The sequence below is a fragment of the Sitophilus oryzae genome, unplaced genomic scaffold (assembly GCF_002938485.1).
Source record: "Sitophilus oryzae breed Bouriz unplaced genomic scaffold, Soryzae_2.0 scaffold_249_pilon_pilon, whole genome shotgun sequence".
In the NCBI taxonomy this organism is placed as follows: domain Eukaryota; kingdom Metazoa; phylum Arthropoda; class Insecta; order Coleoptera; family Curculionidae; genus Sitophilus; species Sitophilus oryzae.
Genome location: NW_022146806.1, coordinates 118,502 through 145,042, shown reverse-complemented (window position 1 = coordinate 145,042; position 26,541 = coordinate 118,502). Strand labels below are relative to the sequence as shown.

The following is a 26,541-nucleotide window of genomic DNA, read 5'->3' as shown; positions in this document are numbered from 1 at the left end:
TCATTTGGCGCCATTAAAAGAAATAAAATTAACTAATCAGTGATATTGAAAGATATATTATATTTTGCACATTAACATCAAATTTATGAATTTTAACTAATTTTATGCGTTTCCTGGCAATTATTTAGTAATTACTGTAAGCTCAAACCATCAATATTTAAAAGAAGAAACAATCTTTGTTTTTCAATGGATTTTTTTAACAACTGTCCTAAACAATAATTAAAAAATATAAATATATGTCAGGATTTTAATTTCAAAATATTAATACAAGTATTATTCGATTCTATATATAAAAAAAACGGCATCAAAGATGGCTGGGAAATGACAATCGATAATAATTTTGGCGAGGTTAAATATTAGCTGTCATTTATTTAGCTCGTACTTTTCTTTATTTTAAGGGCTTTTACGTTAGCCTAAAGAAGGTTGTAATTTATTTTTATATTGAATTATAACGATTTTTAAAGTTATTTTTTATCTTTTTTAATCTTTCTATAATTAGCATTACTTTTTGACAAGTTTTAAATCAATTTTCAGTAAAGACCTCTAAAGATTGACCTCGCCAAAATTATCATCGATTATCATTCTCCAGCCGTCTTTGACCAGTTTTTTTTCGATCATAAAGTATTTAAATCATCAGTATTTCTTGTGGGTGTGTATTATACCAGATTTAAGTAAACCTAAATTGAGAAGCGATCAGACACATCTAACTCTGTCAAGGATTTTGTCGTTGGACAACTATATAGTAATTTTTTTGATTTAATTTTACTACTTAAATTTAAAATTATAAATAATTAATAATTTCAACTAACTGATCTCATCTATCAGTGATAAAAATCAGTCATGACAATTATTGTAGAGAATTCTCGAGAAATAAAAAGGTAGAGAAGCCAGAAATCCTTCTAGAATGATAACATCATCCGATTGATCTAATCAAAAAAAATAAGAGTCGATTTTTAAATTATTTTTGCCCAAAAATTTATCATTTTTTATTGTCTGATTGCTTCTCAAATTTGATTTTAAAATCATTAAAAATAAAAAACAAAAACAAGGTACATCAATATACGTATTACAAAAAAAAACACAACTTACCGATGAAGAAACACCACTTCAACATCAACATCTTCCCTGTCTTCGTGCAGAAAGTCTTTTAAAAAATGGGACACCGATTCATACGTTATGTGTCCACAAACCACTATATGCCTGGACATTAAAAAATAGATTAGAATCATTGTTATCCTTAGGAGAATGTTCCTAATAATTCTTTTTTTGGGTTAGTGAAAACAGCATGCAACTACCTCCAATCCAGTTAACAATAAATGTATAAAAACTAAAAGAAATTAAAGAAAAAAATAGTATTTTTACTGTGCAATTCAAAATCGAGTCTAAAGTTTTAATCTAGAATAAGGTAAGTACGGTATGATCGTAGAAAAATTTAAATTAAGTTGGTCACAAAAATAATTCGTTCGATTACAACTTCGGTTTAGTGAAACTAAATAGCGTTATTGATGGTAGGCAATATATAATTCTTCGAAAATGTCTTGTGGGTATTTCGCCACTTGCGCTGTAAGAAAATCTAAAAAATAAAATAGCTATTTTTTGTAAACACTGCAATCTAACGGAGACCAACTTATCAGCAGTGATTTAACAAATTTGCCTAACGCACAAAAAATGCTTTATATATTTTTTCTTGCATTCTCGCTTTGATTAAAAACTTATCAGAAATAATTAAGATACGTCAATTTGACTTAGGTGTTTCAGTAGCGTATCTGATAACTAACTTACTCTAATTTATATAAAATATATTTTGATGAAAAATAAAGTCTACTGACAGTGTAAAACAAACCCAACAAATTATTGTATCTACCCTAAATTATATTTTTACACATATCCAATAAAAGTAGAACGGCACTGATAACCAAAATTTAAGTCAGCCAATTTAATACCCCATCGCATGCCACGTAAGTTTGTTCATAAGCTCCTTCCTTAATCTTTTTAGTCAAAAGTCAAAAAACTTTGAGGATAAAAAATTAATAAAAGAAGCAAAAACTTAAATCTTAAAAATGGATTAAAATAATAGAAAACTATTTTGGTTTTAATTAGTTTTCAGTTATTAAAATTCCTATTTTAAAAAATCTATATCTTTGTAATTTCAGTATTTTATATAAATTTTATTAGTTGGTAAGAAGCTTATTCAAAAATAATCTAAATTAGAGGAATGTTCAAATCAAACCATTTAATGTCCAACTTAATTCAATTTAACTCGGATCATACCGTAATTTAAAGTAAATGAAATAATATTAAACAAAAAAATTGTGGTACACGCCTAACCACAGCCTGGCCACGCACTTCCTTGTATTCCACTGCAAAATAAAACACTTCGTATATATTTTTTTTTATCTGTCTGTAATCGTAGAATTCGAGAACACACATCATGTCATGTTCATGCATACGATGTTTCGGGATTTTAAATCGTCTCAAAATGTAATAACAACAACAATAATAACAACAACAAAGAAAAAAAAATGAAAACGAAACAAAAAATAAACAATAAACACTGACAACTAGATAAATGGTAGCACGGGGAAAAAACAAAAAAAGCGTGCAGAAAAGATGATTTTTACACGTTCTAAATATAGTACACATCAAAAATTACACACCAACTAGATTTAATCGTACTAAACATGGACGAATTGTCGTGGTTTAGTAGTTTGATTACATTTAAAAAATTTTGTTTACATTTAATTATTTTGAGGTCTTTTTTTGACCTTGATTCATCAAAAAACAAAACTCTATTATGAAATCTCACCTGCGACCACGTTCATTCTTCAAAGTGCCGCCATATTTTGGGCGTGTTCCAATCAAGTCAATGATTTCTGGGATACAACTGGCGAAAATCGCCTATAGCCAAGACAAATAAACACATATTGCATCAATGGTTGCCACTTTTGAACAATGCCAGACAACAATTTTATAAAGCCCAGCATATCAAAAATAAACGACTATAATTTTTTTGAAAAATTCTTATAGTATTTCTACGATACATATTGATTTAGTGGAAAAATCTCTGGTTCTAATCAATTTTTAATATTTTGAAAATTTATATTTTTTTCATTTAATATATAATCGAAGAAATAGCCGTCACAGTGGCCTTTCAAATACAAATCGATGATTGTTATACTTCACTCACAATCTTGAAATTAGTGGAATAAATTAGTGATTTTAATTATACTTTGTGGTACTCAGTTCTTTCCATAGAGAAACCCTAATAATTAGCTTATAAAACAACAAACCTTTTATTTTGAACCAACTTTTATTTTTAACCACAATTTCTATTTACAGATATAATAACCAAACCTCAAAATGACATTACTCGCACATGCGTAATAAAGTTTTTTTTAATTATAACCAGTGGAAAAAGTTAAAAGTTTTTTCCACTAATTGAAAAGTACTACCACTAGTAGTGAATTTTTGAACACTGTGTATGTAATTTACCAAAAATTGACATGAAAACTTTATCAATTGTTCACTTCTTTATGTCATTTTTAATAAATAACATAATATACATGAATTGCCAATTTAAAGACTACTGTAATGTTTCCCTCAATCTTAAGACTTCGAAAGATGTTTTAAAAAATGCTTAAACTGAAATGTTCTTTCTATTAAGATTTGATAGAATTCATACAGTATTTTATAGAAAGAAATCCTGACAATTAACTTCAAATTTTACTCAATTGTTGCCCAACCCTTGTACAAAAGAAATGACAATCATTTCCAGACAGATTATGTAATTTAAAAATAATAAAAATTTATATTCTTCAAGAAATAATTGCCATTATTACAGAAAACTAGACGGTAGATTATATAGTTCTCGAGATGTCGATTTAAAGCAAGGTGTGGTGGACCATGACGGGACAAATGAGATGGAGGGAGCTAGGACTAAACTAAAAAACAACGAAAAAAACTGACAATAATACAATGAGGAATACGATTGGGGAGCCTGTCAAGGTCATTATGGCATTCTCCTGCTGGCAGTGAATTTTCCATATTTTGTTATGTGTATTTTTTATAGTCAATTTTATAATGTTATTCTATTTAAATATGGGTAGTTTTTTTATAGATACTGTGATACTAAATGTAAAACTATCTAAATCAGGTGATTTTTAATTTATTTTTTGTATTCAAATCTTTACTTGCATTAACTGCTTCTATCTACTCTAATTACAAAATAAAAAATGTGATATAAAAATGGTATTTATCTCTGAAGATTTTTAAAATAAAGGTAACAATGGTAATAAAATGAACACACTTATTTTATTACCTCTAGAAGTTCAGATTTCTCTATACAAGGTATTTTAAATTTGGTGGGTAACCCTCACCTAAATATTTAATCTCAATAGCTAAAAATAAAACTGTGTAAATACAAAGACAGTTATAAAAAACCTTTCTTTAAAATTTATCATAAATTTTGTTTAGGCTTTTTTAATTTTCAAACCGTCTTTATAATGGACATAAAAGTAGCTTTGTTATGACGTAACTTTCTTCATATCTCCTATTCTTTCCGAGATCACACTGGCCACCCTTGAATTTGGGACACACAGTCAAATATGATAATAAATATTCATCCACCCAATTTCCAAATACCCTGTACAGGGTGTCCCATTTTTTTCGTGTATTTTATATGGTTTAACAATAATAAGTAGAGAGTGAATTCTATGCGATTGTCACATCACTATGTTACTTTTTTATGAAAATAAACTTACTATTACTATTATGTTACTATTTGTCCTAGCCTTCTTAGTTCCTGAAATACATGGCAAATTTTAAAATATTGCATTTTCGCTGCCATTTCTACCTTGGTTATCTTCTAACTTGTCGAATAGATAAAAACTGTGTCCTGTGAGTTCATAAAATCCAACTGCTTAACTAGTTTTTCGCTGGGAGCTGTCATTTTCGAAATATGACTCAAACTTAGGTTCTTTTAATAGGACAACCTGTATATTTGTTTTATCTTATTTGTCTTGTTAGGATTTTTCTAAAAATATGACATACTCTATACTTATTTTCATAAACAAGGTAAAAAATGCATTATTTAACTGTTTAACATAAATCAACCTAGTTTAAAAGATTCCGTCGTGTTCTCTTAATAAACTGAATTGAAAACGAACTTATGCTGCCTTTAGATAACACGCTGTCAATCAAGAGTTGTTGATATTTTTTGATGCAGTTGTACAATAATTTCACACACTGAGACTAGCGTGGAATAGCCAAAATTTGACGTCGAATAAATGATTCGATTGTTTTGATTACCTAATTTAAACCGCCAGCCAATGTTAAAAATTTAAATAATGCCTTTGTTAATGGACATAAGTATAAAGTATATTATATTTTTCGAAAGCTCCTAACAAAGCAAACCAAATTTAGAAAAAATAGTATACAGGATACCCTAATAAAAAAACATAAATTTGGGTCATACTTCAAGAACGACAGCTTCCAGCGAATAAATAGTTACACCACTGAATTCTACGTGAAAACTCTATGGGATTCACATTTTCAATAAGTTATAAGATAACCGATATACAAGGGGAGTCAAAAATTGCAACAATTTTAAATGATTGTATTTCTCTGTATTTCAGAAATTAAGAGGCCTAGGACAAATATGTCTGTAGCATCTTTCATTTCATAAAAAAAGTATCTAGTAATGTGAAAACCGCATCTTTGTGTCTCTACTCACAGACGAAAAATCTTGAAAACACTCGAAAATGGGACCCATATACAGGGTGGCGCACCTCATTCGCCTCGGTTGATTATACGAAAACGGAAAGATGTAACAATAAAATATTTCATGGGTATATGTGGGGAGGTAATGTGCACAATTTAAAATTATTTTGAAATGTACAGGGTGTTTCAAAACTAAGATCCATACCAAAGTTATATTTTTTCTTGTGGAATACCCTGTATTTTATTTCATTTTTGGATTCTTGGGCCCAAAAAAGGTATTTATTATAAGGGTTAAATATGTTGAAAATCTTTGGTTTTTAAGATATTTAAAGATATTTAAATTTGCACCCTACAATATAATAGATTATTAACACCCTGTACATTACTTTTCAGAATTAACTCTTGTGCTGAGTTTAAAGGTAGAGAAATAAACTTTACAGAAAAATGTTATTTCTTCCTTAAATGTATACAGGGGTATCAAAAATGGCTAGTCGATTTTAAATATTTATTTTACATAAAAACTTCGTCATTTCAAATGCAACACTATGTATTTTTTTAAATAAGTCGAAGCAGATTTAAATGCTCTTTCAAACTATATTAGAGTTTCCTATACCTATCTGACTCAGATTTTGAATAAAAAGCGATTTTTCAATAAAACTGTAATCAAGATGGCTAGTGTTGTTATGGCAAGTTTTTAGTGACAGTTAGTAGCTATTTTCAAAATCGAAATTAGTTTATGGACTTATTTAAATTTATATCAGTTTACTTTTATTTAATTTACCTACAATAGTTTAATAAATAATATTTATTAAATATGTGTTTATTATTCTATCTAGAAAAACGAAGTAGTTCTTTGAATTATTTTACGATAACTTGTAGATATATGGATTTTCTATAAAAGAGCCAATTACGACAAATTCATTTTCTTCACTTCCAACAACAGGTTTCTGCCTGGGTTTTTTATAAACCACACTACCAGTTCTGTGAAATAGGACAAGAAGTTTTTCAAAGAAAGATAGCTTATCAGGAAGATTCCTATTTGGATATCTTTGAGCATAAGCCCTTGAAGCCAAGAAGCAATTTTCCTCACAAAATAGTATCACTAATAACATATCTATTCGTTCCGCCAGCAGATACAGCTTTATTTTTCTTGATAAAGTAATGAATATGTACTTATTAAACTCTTGTAGGTAAATTTAAGTAAACTATTATCAATTATAAATAATAATGTCCATAAACTAATGTCGACTTTAAAAATAGTTACTAACTGTCACTAGAAAATTGCCATGGCGACACCAGCCATCTTGATTACAATTTTATATAAAAATCGCTTGTTATTTAAAATCCGAGCTAGATAGGTATAGCAAACTCTAATATAGTTTGAAAGAGCATTTGAATCTGCTTCGATTTATTTAAAAAAATATAGGGTGTTGCATTTGAAATAACGAAGTTTTTATATAAAATATATCCTTAAAACAGATCAGCAACTTTTGATAGCCCTGTATAAATTTAAGGAACCAATACCCTTTTTCAGTAAAATTTATTTCTCTATCTTTAAACTCAGCATAAGAATTAATTCTGAAAAGTAATGTACAGGGTGTTAATAGTCTATTCTATTGTAGCATGCAAATTTAAATATCTTTAAATATCTCAAAAACTAAAGATATTAAACATATTTAACCCCTATAATAAATACCTTTTTTTGGGCCCAAGAATCCAAAAATAAAATAAAATATCGGGTGTTCCATAAGAAAAAATATAACTTTGGTATGGATCTTAGTTCTGAAACACCCTGTAGGTATATTTCAAAATAATTTTAAATTGTGCACATTGTCTCCCCACATATACCCATAAAATATTTTGTTTCTACATCTTTCCGTTTTTGTATAATCAACCGAGGTGAATGAGGTGCGCCACCCTGTATATAAAAGCTAAATAAACAAAAAACACCCATATTTAAAAACAAATCAAAAACGTTCTAACAAAACATACATGATGTGAAGATTAAAGTAATTTCGATATCTGACGATCTCTGCCGAATTTGCACGATTATTGGCGTCTCGTGCGTGGCTCACTGAGGCTGTGCAGGCAACAAGGTGCTTCTAGTTTTAGCTACCTACATCGATAAATACAACCTAGAGGGCGTTGCTAGACTTAATCGACTTTAAATTATATTAATATCTCCAAAATCTAGATTAGTGGTCAAAAACGTTAACGTGTTAATTACTTTACAAAACCAAAATAATAATGTCTAAGTGAAAATTTGTTTGTTTTAAGTACTATACAATCGAAAAAAAATGGCGTCAAAGATGGCTGAGGAATGACGATAATAATGTTGGCAAGGTCAAGCCCTAGACGTCATTTACTTGGCCCGTACCCTCTTTTATTTTTTAATTAATAGCGCTGACTACGTTGGAGCTGGCCTTAAAAAGGGTTTTGAAATGGTGTAGTTTAAAATTCGAGGAAAAATAATTTTTTGAAAATATATTTGTTTGTCAACAAATGTTCTATCCTTTTTTAATCTCTCTATAATTAGCGTTAATTTTTGACGTTAAGTTTTATGTCAGTTAAATGTTAATTATGTTTTTAGTAAACGAAGTCTAGAGTTTGACCGCGCCCAAATTATAAGTGATTAAAAAAAGATTGTCATTCCCCAGTCGCCCTTGACACCGTTTTTTTTTGATTATACGGTACTAGTGCCAACCATTCTGCATATTTAATATTTTTCTTTTATGTTATGTCTAAATTTATATTACTGAATAAGCAATATAGTTCCACAGTCATATTTGGACTGTTACTAAGAAATTGTGCATCATATACATCAAGATTATAATTTCATTTACAGTGAGTTTAATAAATCTTTTTATATAATTTTTTTGCAATATGTTTTAATAATAATAAACTTTTTTATTATATTTACTGCCACTTATTATGAAATAAACAAGATAAATAGTGAAATAAACATATATTTCATAGATTGGCTAAAATATACTGTGTGATCGAAGAAAAACAATGTCACAGTGACCTTTAAAATTATAATCGATGATACATATTTTTTTTGGGCAGACCTCATATTTCAGTTTCTAAAAATTGACATAAAAATTAATATACAGGGTAGTTCCGAATTGTTATTGGAAACTGCATATTGTGCAGATAAAAATAAGTAAACAAGTTCGTATAAATGTATGTCCTAAATTGCTTCGTTTCAGAGATACAGAATGTAAAAATTTAATTTGTATTTCGGTTTTTTTCCAAATAATTCCTAACTAAAGTCGACATTTGGACATGAGACACATGAGACATTTGATTTCGACATTAATATGACACCTACTTGTTTTAAGCGCCACCTACATATTTTTTAACCAATTTGAAAAGTAATAACTTTTCGTCCATGCCTGTTTCGACTACTGAATATAAAATATACTTTTTTGTCGTTTTTCGACACATATTTTTATCCGAATATCGACGTTACTTCAGAAATTATTAAAAAAATATGACACTTTTACACCCTGTATCTCCGAAACAAAGTATTATAGGACATAAATTTATATGAACTTTTTTACTTATTTTTTCCTGAAGAATATGTTCGTCGGAGTTTCCCGATTACAATTATGACCACCCTGTATAATACGTATTGAAGAAGTTAAAGATCTATCATAAAAAATTTGTTTACTTAATTTATTAATAAATTTACAAAAATTATCATCGATTGTTATTTCAAAAGCCCATGTAGCACGTTTTTTTTTTGATCAGATTTATAGTAAAATCAATACTAAACAATAAAATATCAAAAATTCTAAATGTAAAAGCAAGATAGCTAAAATTTCTATACAGTGGAACATATTTTATGCTTAAGCCTTAATCGAAATAAAAAATTATACAGAATGTGACAAAACCTAGTCTCATCATGCTATATCTCATAAATTCTAAGAATGTCAAAAACTGATACCCAAAAATATTACTGATTTTCTCAATTATAACATAATTTTGTGGTTTCTATGGCATGTCTAAGTATAAAAATGAAATAAAAGTAATATTTTCGCTTGGCTGCGGTCGAAATATGTTATTGCGTCAAAAACTCTAAGTTAAAACAAAATCAAAATCCTATAAAAAAATGCTTGTCGCATGCCACTCGTTATGGATTACTTAATAATGTCAAAAAGCGTCATGCTCTAGCTTAATCGACTATAATTCTTTAAGTTATAACTAATGATTATTGTCATGATTAAGCCAAAGCATTAAAAAATCTTGATTAATAAGTCAAAAATACTACGAAATCGTTAAATCAACTGTTTGAGAAACTTCATTCCAGCCAAATGTAAAAAAGGGAAATTTTAGTCATGGAGAACTGCCAAAAAAATGGATATTCATGGAATTTAGAGGTAAAAATATACATATGGGTATGTAATAAACATGTATGGTCGTTGATTTGGCCAATTTTTCCTACAAAAAGAATAATTAACTAAAAAATTATTACTTACTTATGATCAAACAGACAAAATCGAATATTAATCAATTAATAATTTGATTTAATTATTTGATAAATTACTCTATGTGGTTTCTATATTTTTTTAGTACTGCCATACATTTTATTACATTCTATATTAAATGATACCATCCGATGGAAAAAAAGATGTCAAAGACAGCTGGGTAATGACAATCGATAATAATTTTGGCAAAATCAAGCCCTAAAATTCATCTTTAGCTTTTTATGGAGCTTACTGCTTGATGTAATTTAAAATTTGAGAAAAATATTTTTTCGAAATAGATTTGTGAGTCTGGAAACGTTCCTTTTTTAATCTTTCTGTAATTCCAGTTAATTTTTAGCAAATGACGTCTAAAGATTGGCCTCGCCAAAATTATCATCAATTGCCATTCCACAGCCGTCTTTGACGCCAATTTTTTTCGATCATACGGTATATTGTATTCAGATATCTGGACGTTACGATAAAAACCAATTCGAACTTCGACGAAAACTTTTTGAACCCTAAATTATTAGTATATCGCGTATAAAAAGTAAAAGACTCATTTATGCTTTCGTCGAAAATTATACACTTTTTTTAATTAGTGACTTTGATAGTTAATGAACATTTTTATGTTATTCAGGGATACAGAGGGAATATAATCAAATAACATATTTTCAAGTGTGCTTTGTAGGATGACAGCTAAATTGTTATTTAACTGTCAAAATATAAGCCCACTAGATAATAAAAAATTTTGACAGTTCAAAAATATAAGTGGTTATTTAAAACATTTCAGAAAATGATTGCCTTTTTAAAAATATAGGGCATATCCTACGTTATTTTTTTAATTAACAGTTTTTCTAAGATATAAAATGAACATTTGTGTATTTTATAAACAGAATGTTCAAATATGTAGCTACTCAACTTGTAATATTTTGATATTTTTTATTCCACAGATAGTTTTGTAATAAAAATTATACTCCAATCGTATTTAGGTAGAAATCTTCATCATACTTCAACGCGTGAGAGAAAACAATAGAACAGCTTACTCAGGAAAGCTCCTCAATATATGCTCAGACTGACAGAGGACACTTAAGGCTCTTATGAGTCCAAAGGCATCGTCGAGACAAATCTGAGAATGCTTGTGAGAACTTGTTATCTGATTTAGTTATCTTATCAAGAGATCGGAAAGAACTGATATCAGTGACCAAAAGACTAGAAAAGCTAGCTATTAGAATGTACCAAACAATGATACAACGAATAGTGTTGTATGCATGTGAAACGCGGACGTTCAATGCAACACAAAGTTCGAGGCTAGATAGACAACATATGGATAGACAACATATGAACCAGAATAATAAATGAAGAATTAAAGCAACTATATCGGGCACAGAGTATAACGGAAGTAGCAAAAGCACAAAGACTGAGATGGCTGGGACACATTGAAAGAATGACTGAAGCAAGAATTCCTAGTGTGATAATGAAACGTGAAATAGGTGGAAAGAGAAGGAAGGGTCGACCGAGAACCAGATGAAAAAAGGATTTTGAAGAGGACTTAAGAAGGATAGATAAGAGTGGATGGGTGGAGAATCTACATATACAGGGTCCGGCAATAGTGCGTCTGGCATCTGTAGCTCCTAGAATAAAAAACTTGAGAATTTTGTATAACTGCAGACCTAAAGTATGTACCAAAATGTATTTCAAAAGTGTGACTGGATCTGGATGATATTTTTTAAATGGAACACCCTGTATATTATTGTATTTTTGGCTTCCTTTCAGATCACTTTACATAATCCTAAGATATGAGTAAATATATTTCGATAGTTTCAGAGATATTAAAAAATAAATCAAAAATATATATTTTTCAGCCCTTTTTAAAAAAATTATATAACAATACAAGAACTATTCTGAAATCTAAACTATATTAGCTATTTATTTTAGACGGTCTGTTCTTACTTTGCTATAAATATGATAATCGTAAATCATACAGGATGTTCAATATTCTACGCCAAACTTTTTAAAATATAAAATATTTTTTCTTTGTTTTTTTAAATGGAACACCCTGTATATTATTTTTTTATTAGATGGAGAGCTAAAAAATGAACATTTTTTGTATTTAAAGTATTTCAAAATTTTTAATAGTTTTGCAGATACACGCCGTATTATTTCATATGGCGCTTGCAATGGTAAAATACGGGAGAAAAATCATTGGGTGACTTTGATAAAAATTTACTGTGGAAAATGCCATATGAAATATAAAACCGCGAATATCTGCAAAACCGTTGAAAATTTTAAAATACTCTAAATGCAAAAAATGTTCATTTTTTAATTCTCCATCTATTGAAAAAATAATATACAGGATGTTCCATTTAAAAAAAGCAAGAAAAATTATTTTATATTTTAGAAAGTTTGGCGTAGAATTCTGAACATCCTGTATGATTTACAATTTCCATATTTATAGCAAAGTAAGTAGAGACCATCTAAAGTAAATACCTAATATAGTTTTGATTTCAGGGCAGTTCTTGTATTATTAATAATTTTTTTTAAAAAGTCTGAAAAATATAAAATTTTTATTTATTTATTAATATCTCTAAACTATCGAAATGTGCTTACTCATATTTAGGATTATGTAGCAAAAGGAAGCTGTAACTAATAATATACAGGGTGTTCCATTTAAAAAAAAGTATCTGATCCACTGGACACTTTTTTGAGCCAATCTTTATAGAAGTTAAAATTTTCCTGAAATACATCCTCGTACATACTTTGGGTTTACACCGAAACAAAATTCTCAAGTTTTTTATTCTACGAGCTACAAATGCCCGACGCGCTATTGCCGGACCCTGTATAAAATGCTAATGTTTCTAATCCGTATCGTCTCTACTGAAGTAACGACTTGCTCTAGAAAGTTGCTTTTTTACTAAAGGATAGCTAATTGGCTCTTCTAAAACCTGTCGTCGTCGGATTTTTTGTTTTTCATTTAGTTAAAAAAAAAGTATTTTTTTCCTGATGTCGCGTTGTGGCGGATGCGTCAGGCTTCAACTAGTAAAGGCATAACGAATTAAACCGTGAGTCTGTTAGGCTTTTAGAGCTATTATATATATTATTAGACCAGAGCCAGTACCGAGAATACCCAAATGTATAACCAGTAGTGCAGTAAAACTCTGGATCAAGGAAAAGCAGACGTTCACTATAGAAGCAGACATGGAAACGGAAATAGCAAAGACTTCCTCCAAGAACCTAATTCTAAAACCACAAAGGAACTGCTAATACTCAGCACAAATATATGCAGGTTTCTTGACAAGACACATGTCAAGGACAATGGACTTTGCTGCAGACTCTGCAGTAAATATCCTGAAACAGCAGAGCACTTAATATGTCACTGCGAGGCTCTGAATCTCAAGTGACACTTTCTATTTATGAAAGCAAGGCTAGAACAGCAGGAACTATGGTCCAGTCCTAACTAGGACCTGTACAATCTTGTGTGAGATATATGGATAAGAAACTGGATGTAGACTGGATATATGGACTAGACTTGGAGGAGACAAACAAAAAAGGTAGTACTTGTCAATTTATATAAGCCTTTAAGTCAATTTAACAAAAGATCCAAATAATCCTATATATTTTTAAAAAGCAATCACATTCTGAACTTATTTACTCTTAATAATTTATACACGCTGTATATTAAGGACACGCGGCTTGACTAACACAATGACAAAACTTTCCCCTCCCAAAATATTATATATGTATATGACAAAAGAAAAATCCAAATCAAATAAAAATTGTCAAAAGAAAAAAGACCAATCTAAGTGTGCCAGGCTTTGGTTTGCTTCAGCGTATCAGATCGGTACCTGCGTCTGATATCTTTGCTGTACTTTCCACCATATTTGGGACGGTTGGCAGCTAGTTCGGTGATTTCCGGTATCCAACTAGCGAACACCGCCTGTCAGAGAATCGACATTATACCCCAGTGAGGCTCCCCAATTGTTATCGGCGATTATATTTCAATTAATATACATACACTAAACTTATAAACTCATTAATCGACCTTGGAATCGTTTCGTCACGCTCGGTTAGTGTGTCGATCGTGTGCCTGTGTTAGTTTTTTATATTCGCTGCTCTACTAGCATTTGTAATAAAATAAATATTAGTGTGTCAAATATATTTGTAGATTAAGGTGTGTATACTAGGTAGTTTAGACTTTTATGGAGATAAACATTAAACAAACCATTTGTTTATTCCCAGTTTCGTTTGACCACAGACTTGATTAAATATTTTTATTCAAGATTTTAAAACGTCAAGTGGTCATGTCCCATCTTAGATTTGATCTTCTTCTGGGTCTCTTAATTCCTCGTGGAACCATGATAATTTTTGTGGTCCATCTGTTGTTCGTCTTTCTTGTCAGGTGTCCTGCCTATCGCCATTTGAGCGATTTGATTCTGTGTATGACATCTTAGTTCAGTCACTGGGGATTTTTGCTCGGAAAAAAGTCCGGAAGTTTTGCAACTTTGCAGGTTTATAGGTTTTGGGGTCCCTAACTAAAATCCATAAAATGCATATTTCCAGACTTGCCACCCCGACGCCGCCATCTTACCAAGATGGCGCCCAAAATCGGTATTTTGTGAATATCTCAAAAACTATGCGTTTTTCGCGAAAATTTGAAGAGAGCGGAATTAAAGAGAATAAAATTTCCTATAAAAAAGGTTTTATAAAAATTTTCGCTAAAGTCAACTGTTTACGCACAAAATCCCTGGAAATTTTACAATTTTTCGTAAAATATGATATATTATGGATAGTCGATTTTCCGAAATCAAATGTCGATTAGGGTTCACTAGAACTAGTTTTAGTTTAGTTCCTTCAATTATGTCATAAAACAGTGGCGTATCATTAATTCGCTCATTAATTTATGAATAATTAATTTTAATTATTGAAAATGTGTACTTGTTTCCACACCACCCAAGAGGTAAAAGTACATGGCGCGCTTATTTTAACGTTTTTATACGTTAATTCTTTCATTTAACGGAGGCCTACTCCACTAGATAAATTAAAAACTTTAACTTATCTGCACAAGCCCGACGGATCTGGCTCGTTGATGTCAAAGTCGATCGTATCTGCTGGGCTGGGCTCATCAGGGTGGTCTCTCAATACGTCCAACTATTCATCTTCAGTCGCCAGAGTGATATCTACAGGCAAGTCAAACTCCTCTTCATCGGATTCGTCGAGTGACACTTCAGTAACGTTGTCACAGGATTTCCCATTGCAGTATGCACAAATCATGCTTTTCTGCATCCGCAGGCTTTACCATAGTTGTTGGTTTTACATTTACGCAGGATAAAAATGCCAATAGATATTTTGGAGCTGGATCTTTCAACGTTGTGACTGGAGTAATGCCTGTTTTTGTTTTCTTCCAACCCCATTCTTCGGCATCTTTGGTACAACCAGACCAATGTTGAACCTGGTGGTAAGTTCGCAATGAATGCTGTCCAGCACGACAATTAATTATTCATAAATTAATGAGCGAATTAATGATACGCCGCTGTTTCATGACAAAATTGAAGAAACTAAACTAAAACTAGTTTAGTGAACACAATCGACATTTTATTTCGGAAAATCGACTATATGTATATCATACTTTACGCAAAATTGTAAAATTTCCAGGGATTTAGTTTCTAAAAGTTGACTTTAGCGAAAATTTTCATAAAACCTTTTTTATAGAAAATTTTATTCTCTTTAATTTTCAAACTCCAAAAAAAACTTCAAATTTTTGCGAAAAACGCATAGTTTTCGAGATATTTACAAAATACCGTTCTTGGGCGCCATTTTGGCAAGATGGCGGCGCCGACGCGGCGGCCAGTCTGGAAATGTGCATTTTATGGATTTTAGTAAGGGACCCCAAAACCTATAAACCTGCAAAGTTTCAAAACTTCCGGACTTTTTTCCAAGCAGGTCCCTTTTTTGATCCCCAATGACTGAACTATCTATTACCTGTTGTTTTTTGTCATATCTACTCTATTTTTACGGTCTTTGTTATTCCCAGCATATTTCGTTCCATGGAGTGTTGTGAGATCTGTACATAGGATCTGTAGTTTCCTTATAATGTCGGTTTTAAGTGTCACAGGTTTGGCATGCTAAGTCATAACCGGTAGTACACATTGATCAACTGTAATTTGTATTATTTTTAATTTGTGAGCATTGTAATTTGTGAGCATTATGTAAGTAGGTGCTATATATAAAATAAAAAAGTTCTTTTAATTTTTGTATAAAGCTGCAACACAATATTTCACAATTCATATATATAATAATAATAATAATAATAAACCGTCTTTATTGTACTATAAAAAAAGATAGTTACAATTTGTGGGCGAAGTTTAGCTGTAAGCTATTCTACCACTTAACTCAATATATGATTCCAAACATGATATCCAATCACTCGTTTTCCAGAAAGGTCTAAACTACCTCGACTATTAATATATATAAGGTTATAAAAGTTAGTTTCTCAGACATTTATATTCTTGGGATGGATAGTCTGTGGGATACAGAGCCTGAAAACCCAAAGCATGTTTCCTACAAAGATCAAATATATTAAACACACTGTATAAAATAATCACACAATTAATATTCTCCATTTTTTAGATAAAACAAATAAACAATTTAATTAAAAAATATATTGTTTATTAAAAGCTAATAGTGCAGCAGATATATTAGGTCTGTTCTTAGAAGAATCCCTGACTAGTCAGCGCGTTTCTTATTGGTTGAAATGTGTAGAAACCAGACTAACAATCAGGTTTCTACGCATTTTAACCAATAAAAAACCTGCTGACTAGTCAGGGATTCTTCTGAGAACAGACCTATTAACGATTGTAAGGAATTGTCGACATAAATGGCAAATGATTGGAAAAAGGAATTCAATTGGATGTCTGTTTCAAACAAAAATATGACAAACAGTGTGATATCAAACAAGTGCACTTCAAGTTCTACTCCAAACTTATAACTCTATTGCAAATTTACTAACTATAAACCAATTCTACTGTAAAAATAAAGATTATTTACAGGATTATTAGTGTTTAACTTGGATTTTATTAGCTACTTAGTATTCGAACCATAATCATCGGGTATAATGTGTATATTATAAGAAAATAATCAATACTAAGTGAATCAATAAAAAATCGACGTTATATTACACATAAAAAATTATTTTAGTTCGAGCTTTGCTATGTCTGTCGCTGAAATTCTTGACAGAGATAGTGTTGAACATTGAAATCATAATATCTACTTCCTGTAACACCTTGACTGTCAAAAATGTCCGCTAAAACATAGTAAAGGACAGGCTGAAATGTTATTTCTAAGTCTACTGTAACATCATCTTCATTTAATCACTCAGAACACACTGACCATCAGAAAAAAGGACACCCAAAATTTTTATGTTTTTAAAGTTCAATAGAGTTTATACTAGTGGTCCAATTTAATTGAATTGTCCACGTCTGTCCATTATACGATGAAAAACAAAGTGCTGTTATTTAAGAAAATGATTGAAAAACCCTGTAGTATGATTTAACAAATAAGTAAGTGAAGCAAATTTTCAGATGTCTATTTTTGGTACTGATCAGTGGAGATACCTATTAGATTACTAGTTAATAAACTATACCTAATGATTACAGATCCCTATCAAAAAATACAGTCTCAAGTGTTAAAAATAATAACCAAGAACAAAAAATATTCTAAAAAACATTGTGCGGGCTGGCTGTGTATATGTTTCAAAAAAAAAATATAAACTGTCAAACTCTTTACTGTAGAAAAAAGTTAGTACAAAAATGAGGCATGCTGTAATTTTTTCGGCTAGAGTACAAGTCGAATAATTATTAAAAAAAATAAATTATTTTAAATTTTAAATATTTAATTTGCCGCTGAATGAATTTTTAATTTTCAAATATTTTGAAAATGCTGCAATATTATTATTTTTTGGTTTTTATATATTGGTTTTTATATATTGGTATTAGACTAAATCTCACAAAACATACTATATATACAAACTGACAGAAAATAAGAACTATTCATAATTTAAGAGGATATGATTGACATATTCTCTAAATACAACTTATAAAAATTAAGATGTTACAAATCAAAATATAACCAAATTATAAGTATTTTCCTCTTGTTCAATAAAAATATATTATTTTTCTAATTAAAAATGGATTAATAATAATTAAAAATATTGAAAACATTTGTGAAACTAGCTAAGCGTTTATGTTATACTGCATAAGAAAAATGGCAGACTCTGACGTATTAATGCTTCTTTATAAGATATTATTATTATTTTATCTATATTTTGATCTTAGGAAAATCCAGATGCAACTGAATATTGCCAAGAAAGTTGAAACAGGAATTTTGATAATTTTTTTAATTAATATATTAAAAATAGGATTTATTAATTTGTAGTACCTCTTTCCGTGTTCTCTCTTGTACTCGCCACAGTACTTGGACCTAGTACCTACTAGATCTATGATTTCGGGAATGCTACTAGCAAAAATAGCCTGGAAAAAATCATGTGCCAAATACCGTACGTTTCAAGAAATAAAAGTCAAGCATATTCCGAAATAAAAAGCTAGAAAAACATACATTTTTTTTATATTTATATCCAAAAGGTATCAAATTATCAAAAATTTAGCGTTTAGTCCTCAAACCAAAGACATCTAAATATAGGTGAGACAAAACTTTTTATTAAAGTAATAGTACATGAGAATTCAAGATGTGAAGTCCACAAGAATCGTATAGGTATAATTTTATTTTCAATAATGCTTTTTTGCAATAACCTACTTAAAACTTAAATTAGATACACCACTGTTAAAGCTAAAATAAACATAACGTCACTTAGCGCCGAAATATCAAATTAAGAGTAGAATTTTGCTACACCTTTTTGCAAACTAAACACTGACACACCATCTTAGATGTTTAAAAATACTTTAAACAGTTGTTTTGCAAAGAGAAACAGTAAAAATGACTTAAAAAATACAAACAACCGCGCATCAACTCTGTTAAACATAACTTGAATAAATCCATCAAACCCCTTTACTACGCATAATAAAAACATCGTAAAAACCATAGAAACCAAACAGTTTTCCTGAAACAGCGTTGTCACAGTTATTTCCCTAATAAATTTTAATTTAATTTAATTAGAACACTAAAAAATATTTCACAGGTATTATTGATGTATTTTAATTAAAATTATATACCTACACATAGATTTAGTACGCTATTTCTATGGATATCCAAAAAACATTAAAAACAATTAAAACATACTTAGTTTTCAAACAGAATTCGTAGATCTAACGCAATCCGCAGAAATTTGTCATCATCGATTTTTGTTGAAATGTTTGCGATGTTTGATCGCGATATAATGTAAATATATAATGTTGTCTCCCTCTATTTAGATGTATCTGTCCCAAACTATACAGTACATTGATATTTATTGTTTCAGCTTATAATTTCAGATTTTTTAATCGTGACTTTTTCTTTTCTTGATCTTACAGTAGTTTAAAACAGTGTTGTCAGCAGAGGCAGGAAAATTTAGCTATGTGAACAAGGAGTGAAAATAAATATTGATGGAAAATTGCAAAATGTATAAAAATAAAGAAGAAACAAGGATGCCGATCAAAATTATGATTTTTATCAAAAATATGAATTAAACTCTAAGAGACTAATATGAAAAATTAATATTGATATTAAATAGTATTTTTTAACAGTCGATTCAATTAAATTTTATTCTTTTAATGTGTTATTTTAACACAGTTTTTTATTAAAATTAATAAAAAATAGTATGCAATCAAGAATATATGATCGGCATACTTATAATGATAATTGTGTGGCATACAAAGGTTACTGAGCTTAACAAACAACAAACATCAGAAGCATATCTCCTAAAAACAAGCATTCAAGCAGCCAAGTAGCCACAAACTTTGATGCAGTGTTTTCAATAATTGAGATTGACGAATTAACCATTTCATAGATTTTAGAAATTTAAAAAATATATTTACTAAAACTATTTAATGAATTTCCATTGGCAGATAACTGTCAATCAAAACGTCATTTTGTAATCACACTAGTTTTTTAGGATAAAAAACAATGTGAGTTTTATTTGAATCAACAGAAGCACTGTATTGGTTCATAATTAAATTAAATAAAGTGCCTACTATCTGTTTTCCTTAAAAATCTTGTAAATTATTATGGATACTCGGCTGTATTAAGCTACATAGCAATACAAGACATGCGTCTCTAACAAACGACTCAATCTACGACACAGCCTCGTAATTCCCTAGTCTCGGTAAGTCTTGTCGTAACAAAGATGTACGTTCAATCCTAGATCACAATTACATACTTTCTTCGACGCCAAGATACTGTAGGTTTTTAGTATAATAATTATATTTTCTACATCTTCAATATAGTTAATAAATATATTTAATATTAGAAACCTTATGGAGTAAAGTCTGACCCAGAAAGAAGATACGTGACATTGACATTTCCAGTCTGTCATTTTAATTAACAGTTAATTTGTATTTTCTGTCATTTTTTTTTCGTTGAGTTTAGCGTCATTCACAAAAAGAGATAATATGATCTAAGGATTTTAATGACTTTTTTTATTAAAATTTTACCGAAAAAAGGGAATAGCGTTGACCTTGAAAAGGAGTTCATGTGTGAGGATTTTGATAGGATGAATAACGAAAATAAAATAATATTAAAAAAAATCAAAGGTTATTCAAACGTGGATGAATGGAAAGGGGATATCATTGGATGGTGGTTATCATAATATATGTAAAATATTTAAATAAAAAAATTATATACACCGTAATATCGAATATTTTCTAAATTTTATAGCCAAAAACTAAAATATTATCTTAATTAAATTTACAATTCTGTATATTATAGAATGTTAGAAATACTAAATTTCGTGTCATAAATGGTTTAAAAGAAAGAATCTAACATCCTGTGTGGTAAACCTTTTTTTGTTAAATTTTCATAACACTGACTTCGGTAACGTATGACCTAGATTAGTTCAGATAACGACATCTAAAGAAATAATAATGAAAAGAAATAGATAATAGATAAAGCGCCAAGCTGACATTGCTCATTTTTGTCCGATGACAGTTTAAATGACAGCTGTTAGATTAAATCAATGACCATATACGAGGCTAGAGCAGAATTTGTGTTGTTAGATGCCATTTTTTTGGAGACAACGGAGGTGTCACCAGCGACAATTTTAACGATTTTTAATAGTTGTGTGTAGTGAACTTTGTATAAACTTTGCTACAATGGTGATTTGTTCGGCTATCGTATCTATCCATCTATAAATCGTAAAATCTGCAACGATAAGAAAGAGCCAGGAGTTACGTTTCATAGGTAAATAAACCGTCCACTCCACCTTTTTAGCGTTTTCTTATTGAATCTGATAATTATTTTTCTGATATTATACAGGATGTCCCACTTAAGATGGATACAAGCCCTTGGTTGTTTGTTGAGCGATCTTTTTCATTTTTGGCAGGAGGCTGTATGGCTATAAGACTATACTACTATACCTCATAGACGTACGTTTTAATAGGGTTTGATATTTTTTGAGTCAAAAGTAAACTACAGTTAGGACAGTATTTATTTAAAATCTGATAAATTATATTGAATCCTCCTTACCTAAGATACTTAAGTTCTAATTTTTATAAATATTGATACAGGGTGTGTCATTAAAATAAGGCATTTTTATTTTTATTATTATTTTTTTAAGTACTTACGACGCCACTGGATAAACAACTTGTTTATTATCAATAACCAATTAAATCCAATTATCAATTAATAATCGAATTTTGGTCGAAGATGTTGACTTTTAGTTCGTTATAGTTTTATAAATGTTTTAAATAACTATTTGAATTTTTTAAAATATTCCTTAATAAAACGAATAAAAATCATATTTCAGATTCCCTTGAAAACTGGGTTTTTAAATTATTTTGTAAGTCATTTTATTTATTTGTATTAGCAAACTTAAAAAACAATTTTTTAAAGTAAACAAAATAAATTGAAAATATTTAGTTTTTTTGTATCTATCGTATCTTAATTATTATGGAAGGTATCTGAAAACTTAAATCGATTATTAATTGATAATTGGTTATAATTGGTTATTGATAATAAACCAGTTGTTTATCCAGTGGCGTCGTAATTATTTAAAAAAATAAAAATGTTTTATTTTAATAACACACCCTGTATCAGTATTTATCAAAATTAGAACTTAAGTATCTTGGGTAAGGAGGATTCAATATAATTAATCAGATTTGAAATAAATACTGTCCTAGGAAGTAGTTTTACTGGAGACTCGAAAAATATCAAAACCCAATTAAAACGTATATCACTTCTTACCGTCTATGAGGTATAGTAGTATAGTCTTATAGCCATACAGCCTCCTGCCAAAAATGAAAAAGATCGCTCAACAAACAATCAAGATACTGGATTGTATCCATCTTAAGTGGGACACCCTGTATGTACTTGATATGTGCTATACGCCGATACTAGTTTTGTACAGTCTACCGTCTATTAACATTTTAATACGTTTTTTTTGTAACTAATTAGTACGATACCATCTAAATATGCAGCATACACCCAGGGTTAGGAAGTAGTTAATTAAGACGTAATTTTATCTAATTAACTACGTGTAGTTTTTCTTCAAAAACTACGTCTTTTCCCGTTCATTAACTAACTATGTATTTTAATAAACTATGTATTGAACTATATGTATTGATATTATGAATAATTTTCCTTTGTATGAGGTGTAATAGAGATAATATTATATTTAAAGCCATATTTCTTTTTTTTGTTTTCTTAAATACATTATGTGTTTTTAAAGCTTCAACGTATTATAACCTCACCTCAATTTTTGTAACTAATTAGTACATGATAGTTTTCTAAATATGCAGCATACACCATAGGCGTAGTTAAAACATTTACCAAAAATATAAATATCTCTTCAAGCAGCTAAGTTAAGAAAAATATGTGGCACAGCACTGTTTGGAGGTATGGTGACAATTTGGTCTCGGGTATTATTGGTCATTGTACCGTTGTTATTAGTACTAATCCATTTAAATGTCACCGGACAAAATTGAAGGCGAGCGACATCTCTGTTCATGTTGATGAACGAGACAAACATATGCCGCAAAATGTAACATAAATATACAAAAATAAATATAGATGGAAAAAAGTGAACTTACCAAGCCGACCAGTAGGAAAAACACTAAAAATGTCCTTCCCAAAACCGTGTGACAGAACACGTCACCGTAGCCGACAGTTGACATTGTGACAATGAGGAAATAGACGCACGTCCAGTAAGGTAAGGGGTGCGGGTTGTCGAAGTCTAAGGGATCACCTGAATTTTCCAGCTGAAATAATTAAACAATTTAAGTTGGAACCTTTGACATTACAATAGACATTTAACGAAAGGGGAGACAACACTCCATTCATAAAACACCATTTGTCACAATCAGACATATTTTAACACTTTTATGTAAGTTAAAAAGAGATGGGTGCATACATATGACAACGCTGTTGAGTTACGTGAGCATTTCTAACTTTTCGGTCCAAAAGTGGCGTGCTGTTTTTTTTATCAACTATCGCAAAAAGTAATTTAAATTTAAATTTTGATTAATTTTTTTATAATGTAATGTAATTAGATAATTATTTCTCTATCATAGTAATAGGACATGAGAATTTCAGATGTGAAATCCATAAAAATCGTATAAGTATAATTTTATTTTCAATAACCTAATTAAAACTTTAATTCGGTACACAACTGTTAAAGCTAAAAGATACGTAACATCACTTACCGACGAAATATCAATTTGGGACTAAAATAGTTCATCTTTTTGCAAAATGAACACTGGCAAACAATCTTAGATATTTAAAAATATTTTTAACAGTTCTTTTGCAAAGAAAAACAGTAAAAATGACTTGAAAACCCCAAAAGTTCACAAACACCGCGAAGCAACAAAGTTAAATCTAAATTTAAATGAATTCATGTCATGAAACTTTTACTATTCATTATTAGTCATAGAAACCAAACACTCTTCCTGAAACAGCGCTGTCACAATCATACTTTCTTAATAAATTTTAATTTACTTTCATTATAAAACTAAAATTAATTTTAAAGGTGTAATCTTATTTTAACTAAAATAATATACCTACACATATATTTAGTACCACGTTTCTATAGGTACTGAAAAAAAAATAATAACATAAATATGTATATGACACTGTAAATGTCCGAAATGCGGTAAAACCTAGGATTTACCAAAAGCAAGTGGTAAAAGCTCGAAAACTTCTTTATTTTGCTTCCATTTCGGACTTTTACCAGACCCGAACAGTAAATCTTAGGATTTACCATACCGCATTGGTAAAAGTACGAATTATTTTTCTTACAGCAACAATATCGACAAATTAATCCTTTAGTTAGCCTGGTTATTTGGGGGGTGTTAATGCATTGGTTAGGTGGTTTTTTGGTGGGGTTGGTTGGTTTTTACTACCACTTGCTTATTCGTACTTTTACCAATGCGGTGTGGTAAATCCTAAGATTTACTGTTTAGGTCCGGTAAAAGTCCGAAATGGAAGCAAAATAAATAGTTTTCGAGCTTTTACCACATGCTTTTGGCAAATCCTAGGTTTAGCGCGCTTATCCTGGGTTTTACCTCATTTCGGATATTTACAGTAACATATACCGGGTGTTGCACCGTCGGACGGGACATAGGAAATCCCATGTAAATTTTAATGTGGTCAATTATTGGCTTCCCTAATTATTTTAGAGAATAATTCTATTTAGGTTTATTGAAGAGCACTAAAAATCACATTCAAAAAAACAACTTTAGATATTTTTGATTAGCTCGTTTACGAGTTATCGCCGATTTCTTTTTAAATATTTCTTCTTTCCTATAGCCCTGTATTTACTTATGAGCACCAGTCAAGGTAAAAAATAACTGTCAAATGAAGTTGTCATTTCAGAAATTTACCTATTTAGTGCTTTATTATTATTGAAAACTCATTCCTACATCGGAAATCTTAAAGATGTATTTATAAATACAAATTAATATGAATTAAAGTAAAATAAAGTAATCAATTACAAGGTTAATTATAGTACCATTACAATATTCAATAACTTATTAATTTAGGGACTATTAAATTGTTAGAACTTTAGGATTTAAGATGTTCAAATATTCCTCCAACGACAGCTAGACAATAACCCAGGCGATCATAAAATTCTCTTCTTACATTCGCTAGTTGGTAAACTGAAATTCTATTGCATTCGGCAGAAATAGCATTTTTTAATTCGTCTAGATTTAGGTATTTTTTATCCTTGTATATCCTGTTTGTTAAATGACCCCAGAGAAAGAAATCAATTGGCGAAATATCAGGAGACCTTGCTGGCCAATTTACTGTATGATTTAGGCCAATAACGTTTCCGTTAACACTATTGTCTAAATATTCCCGAACAGCCAGGGTACTATGTGCCGGGAAGCCATCCATTTGGTACCAAACTTCCTGATTTTCCCTAGCGGCATCATGTAAAGCAGGTAAAATATGATTTTCGAGTAGTTCCAAATAATATTCTGCATTTAAATTTCACGTAAGAAATAATGGCCCGATAATATTGTGTCCGAATATCCCTGCCCAAACATTTACTTTCTGTGGATATTGCGTCCTTGTTTCGACAAACCTGTATTGGTTTCTTTGTTCCAGTATCGATAATTTTGAATATTGGGTTCATTATTTAAGGTAAACGTGCATTGTTCAGTGAAACATATGTTTTATAAAAATTCCCTATCCGTATTTGCTCTTTCCATCATATCAAAACAAAACGCCTGTCGCCGTATTTCTTCCCCATCTCGTAGCTCTTGGTGCTTTTCATATTTGAAGGAATAGTATTTATGTCGTTTCAAAATTCGAAACGCTGTAGTGTGATCTATTCCTATTTCATCCTCAAGTTTCCTTGTGTTGATCTTTCCATCGTTCTCTTCCACGCACAATAAAACTTCCAAGTCGGTATCATTTCTTGCATCTTCTCTTTGTTCCTGCCTTGCTTCACATCTGCAGTTATTTATTAGGGTACCTTTGGTCTCAAATCTCTGGATATTCCTTGCGATTGTAGATTTTCCAGGTATCGGTCTATTCGGATACAGAGCAGCAAACATGTCCGACACCTTTTCATAACTATTTCCTTGATAATACCATTTAATCATCAATACTTTTTTTTCGGTAGTGTAATTCATGGCTAATATTTTCGATGTAGGTATGAGTTTTTAATAATAATAATAAAGCACTAAATAGATAAATTTCTGAAATGACAACT

The 26,541-nt window shown here is 30.0% G+C and overlaps 1 protein-coding gene across 1 annotated transcript in view; it reads right to left on the bottom strand.

The window, feature by feature from the left end:
* LOC115884458 (calcium-activated potassium channel slowpoke) overlaps window positions 1–26,541 on the bottom strand; it is a 165,464-nt gene that overhangs the window by 96,256 nt on the left and 42,667 nt on the right. The window contains exons 8-10 of the mRNA XM_030903048.1: window positions 23,417–23,584; window positions 18,618–18,709; window positions 1,090–1,200 (exon numbers count right to left, since the gene is read on the bottom strand). Coding sequence (XP_030758908.1) covers window positions 1,090–1,200; window positions 18,618–18,709; window positions 23,417–23,584 — 371 coding nt within the window. The remainder of the gene's footprint in view (window positions 1–1,089; window positions 1,201–18,617; window positions 18,710–23,416; window positions 23,585–26,541) is intronic.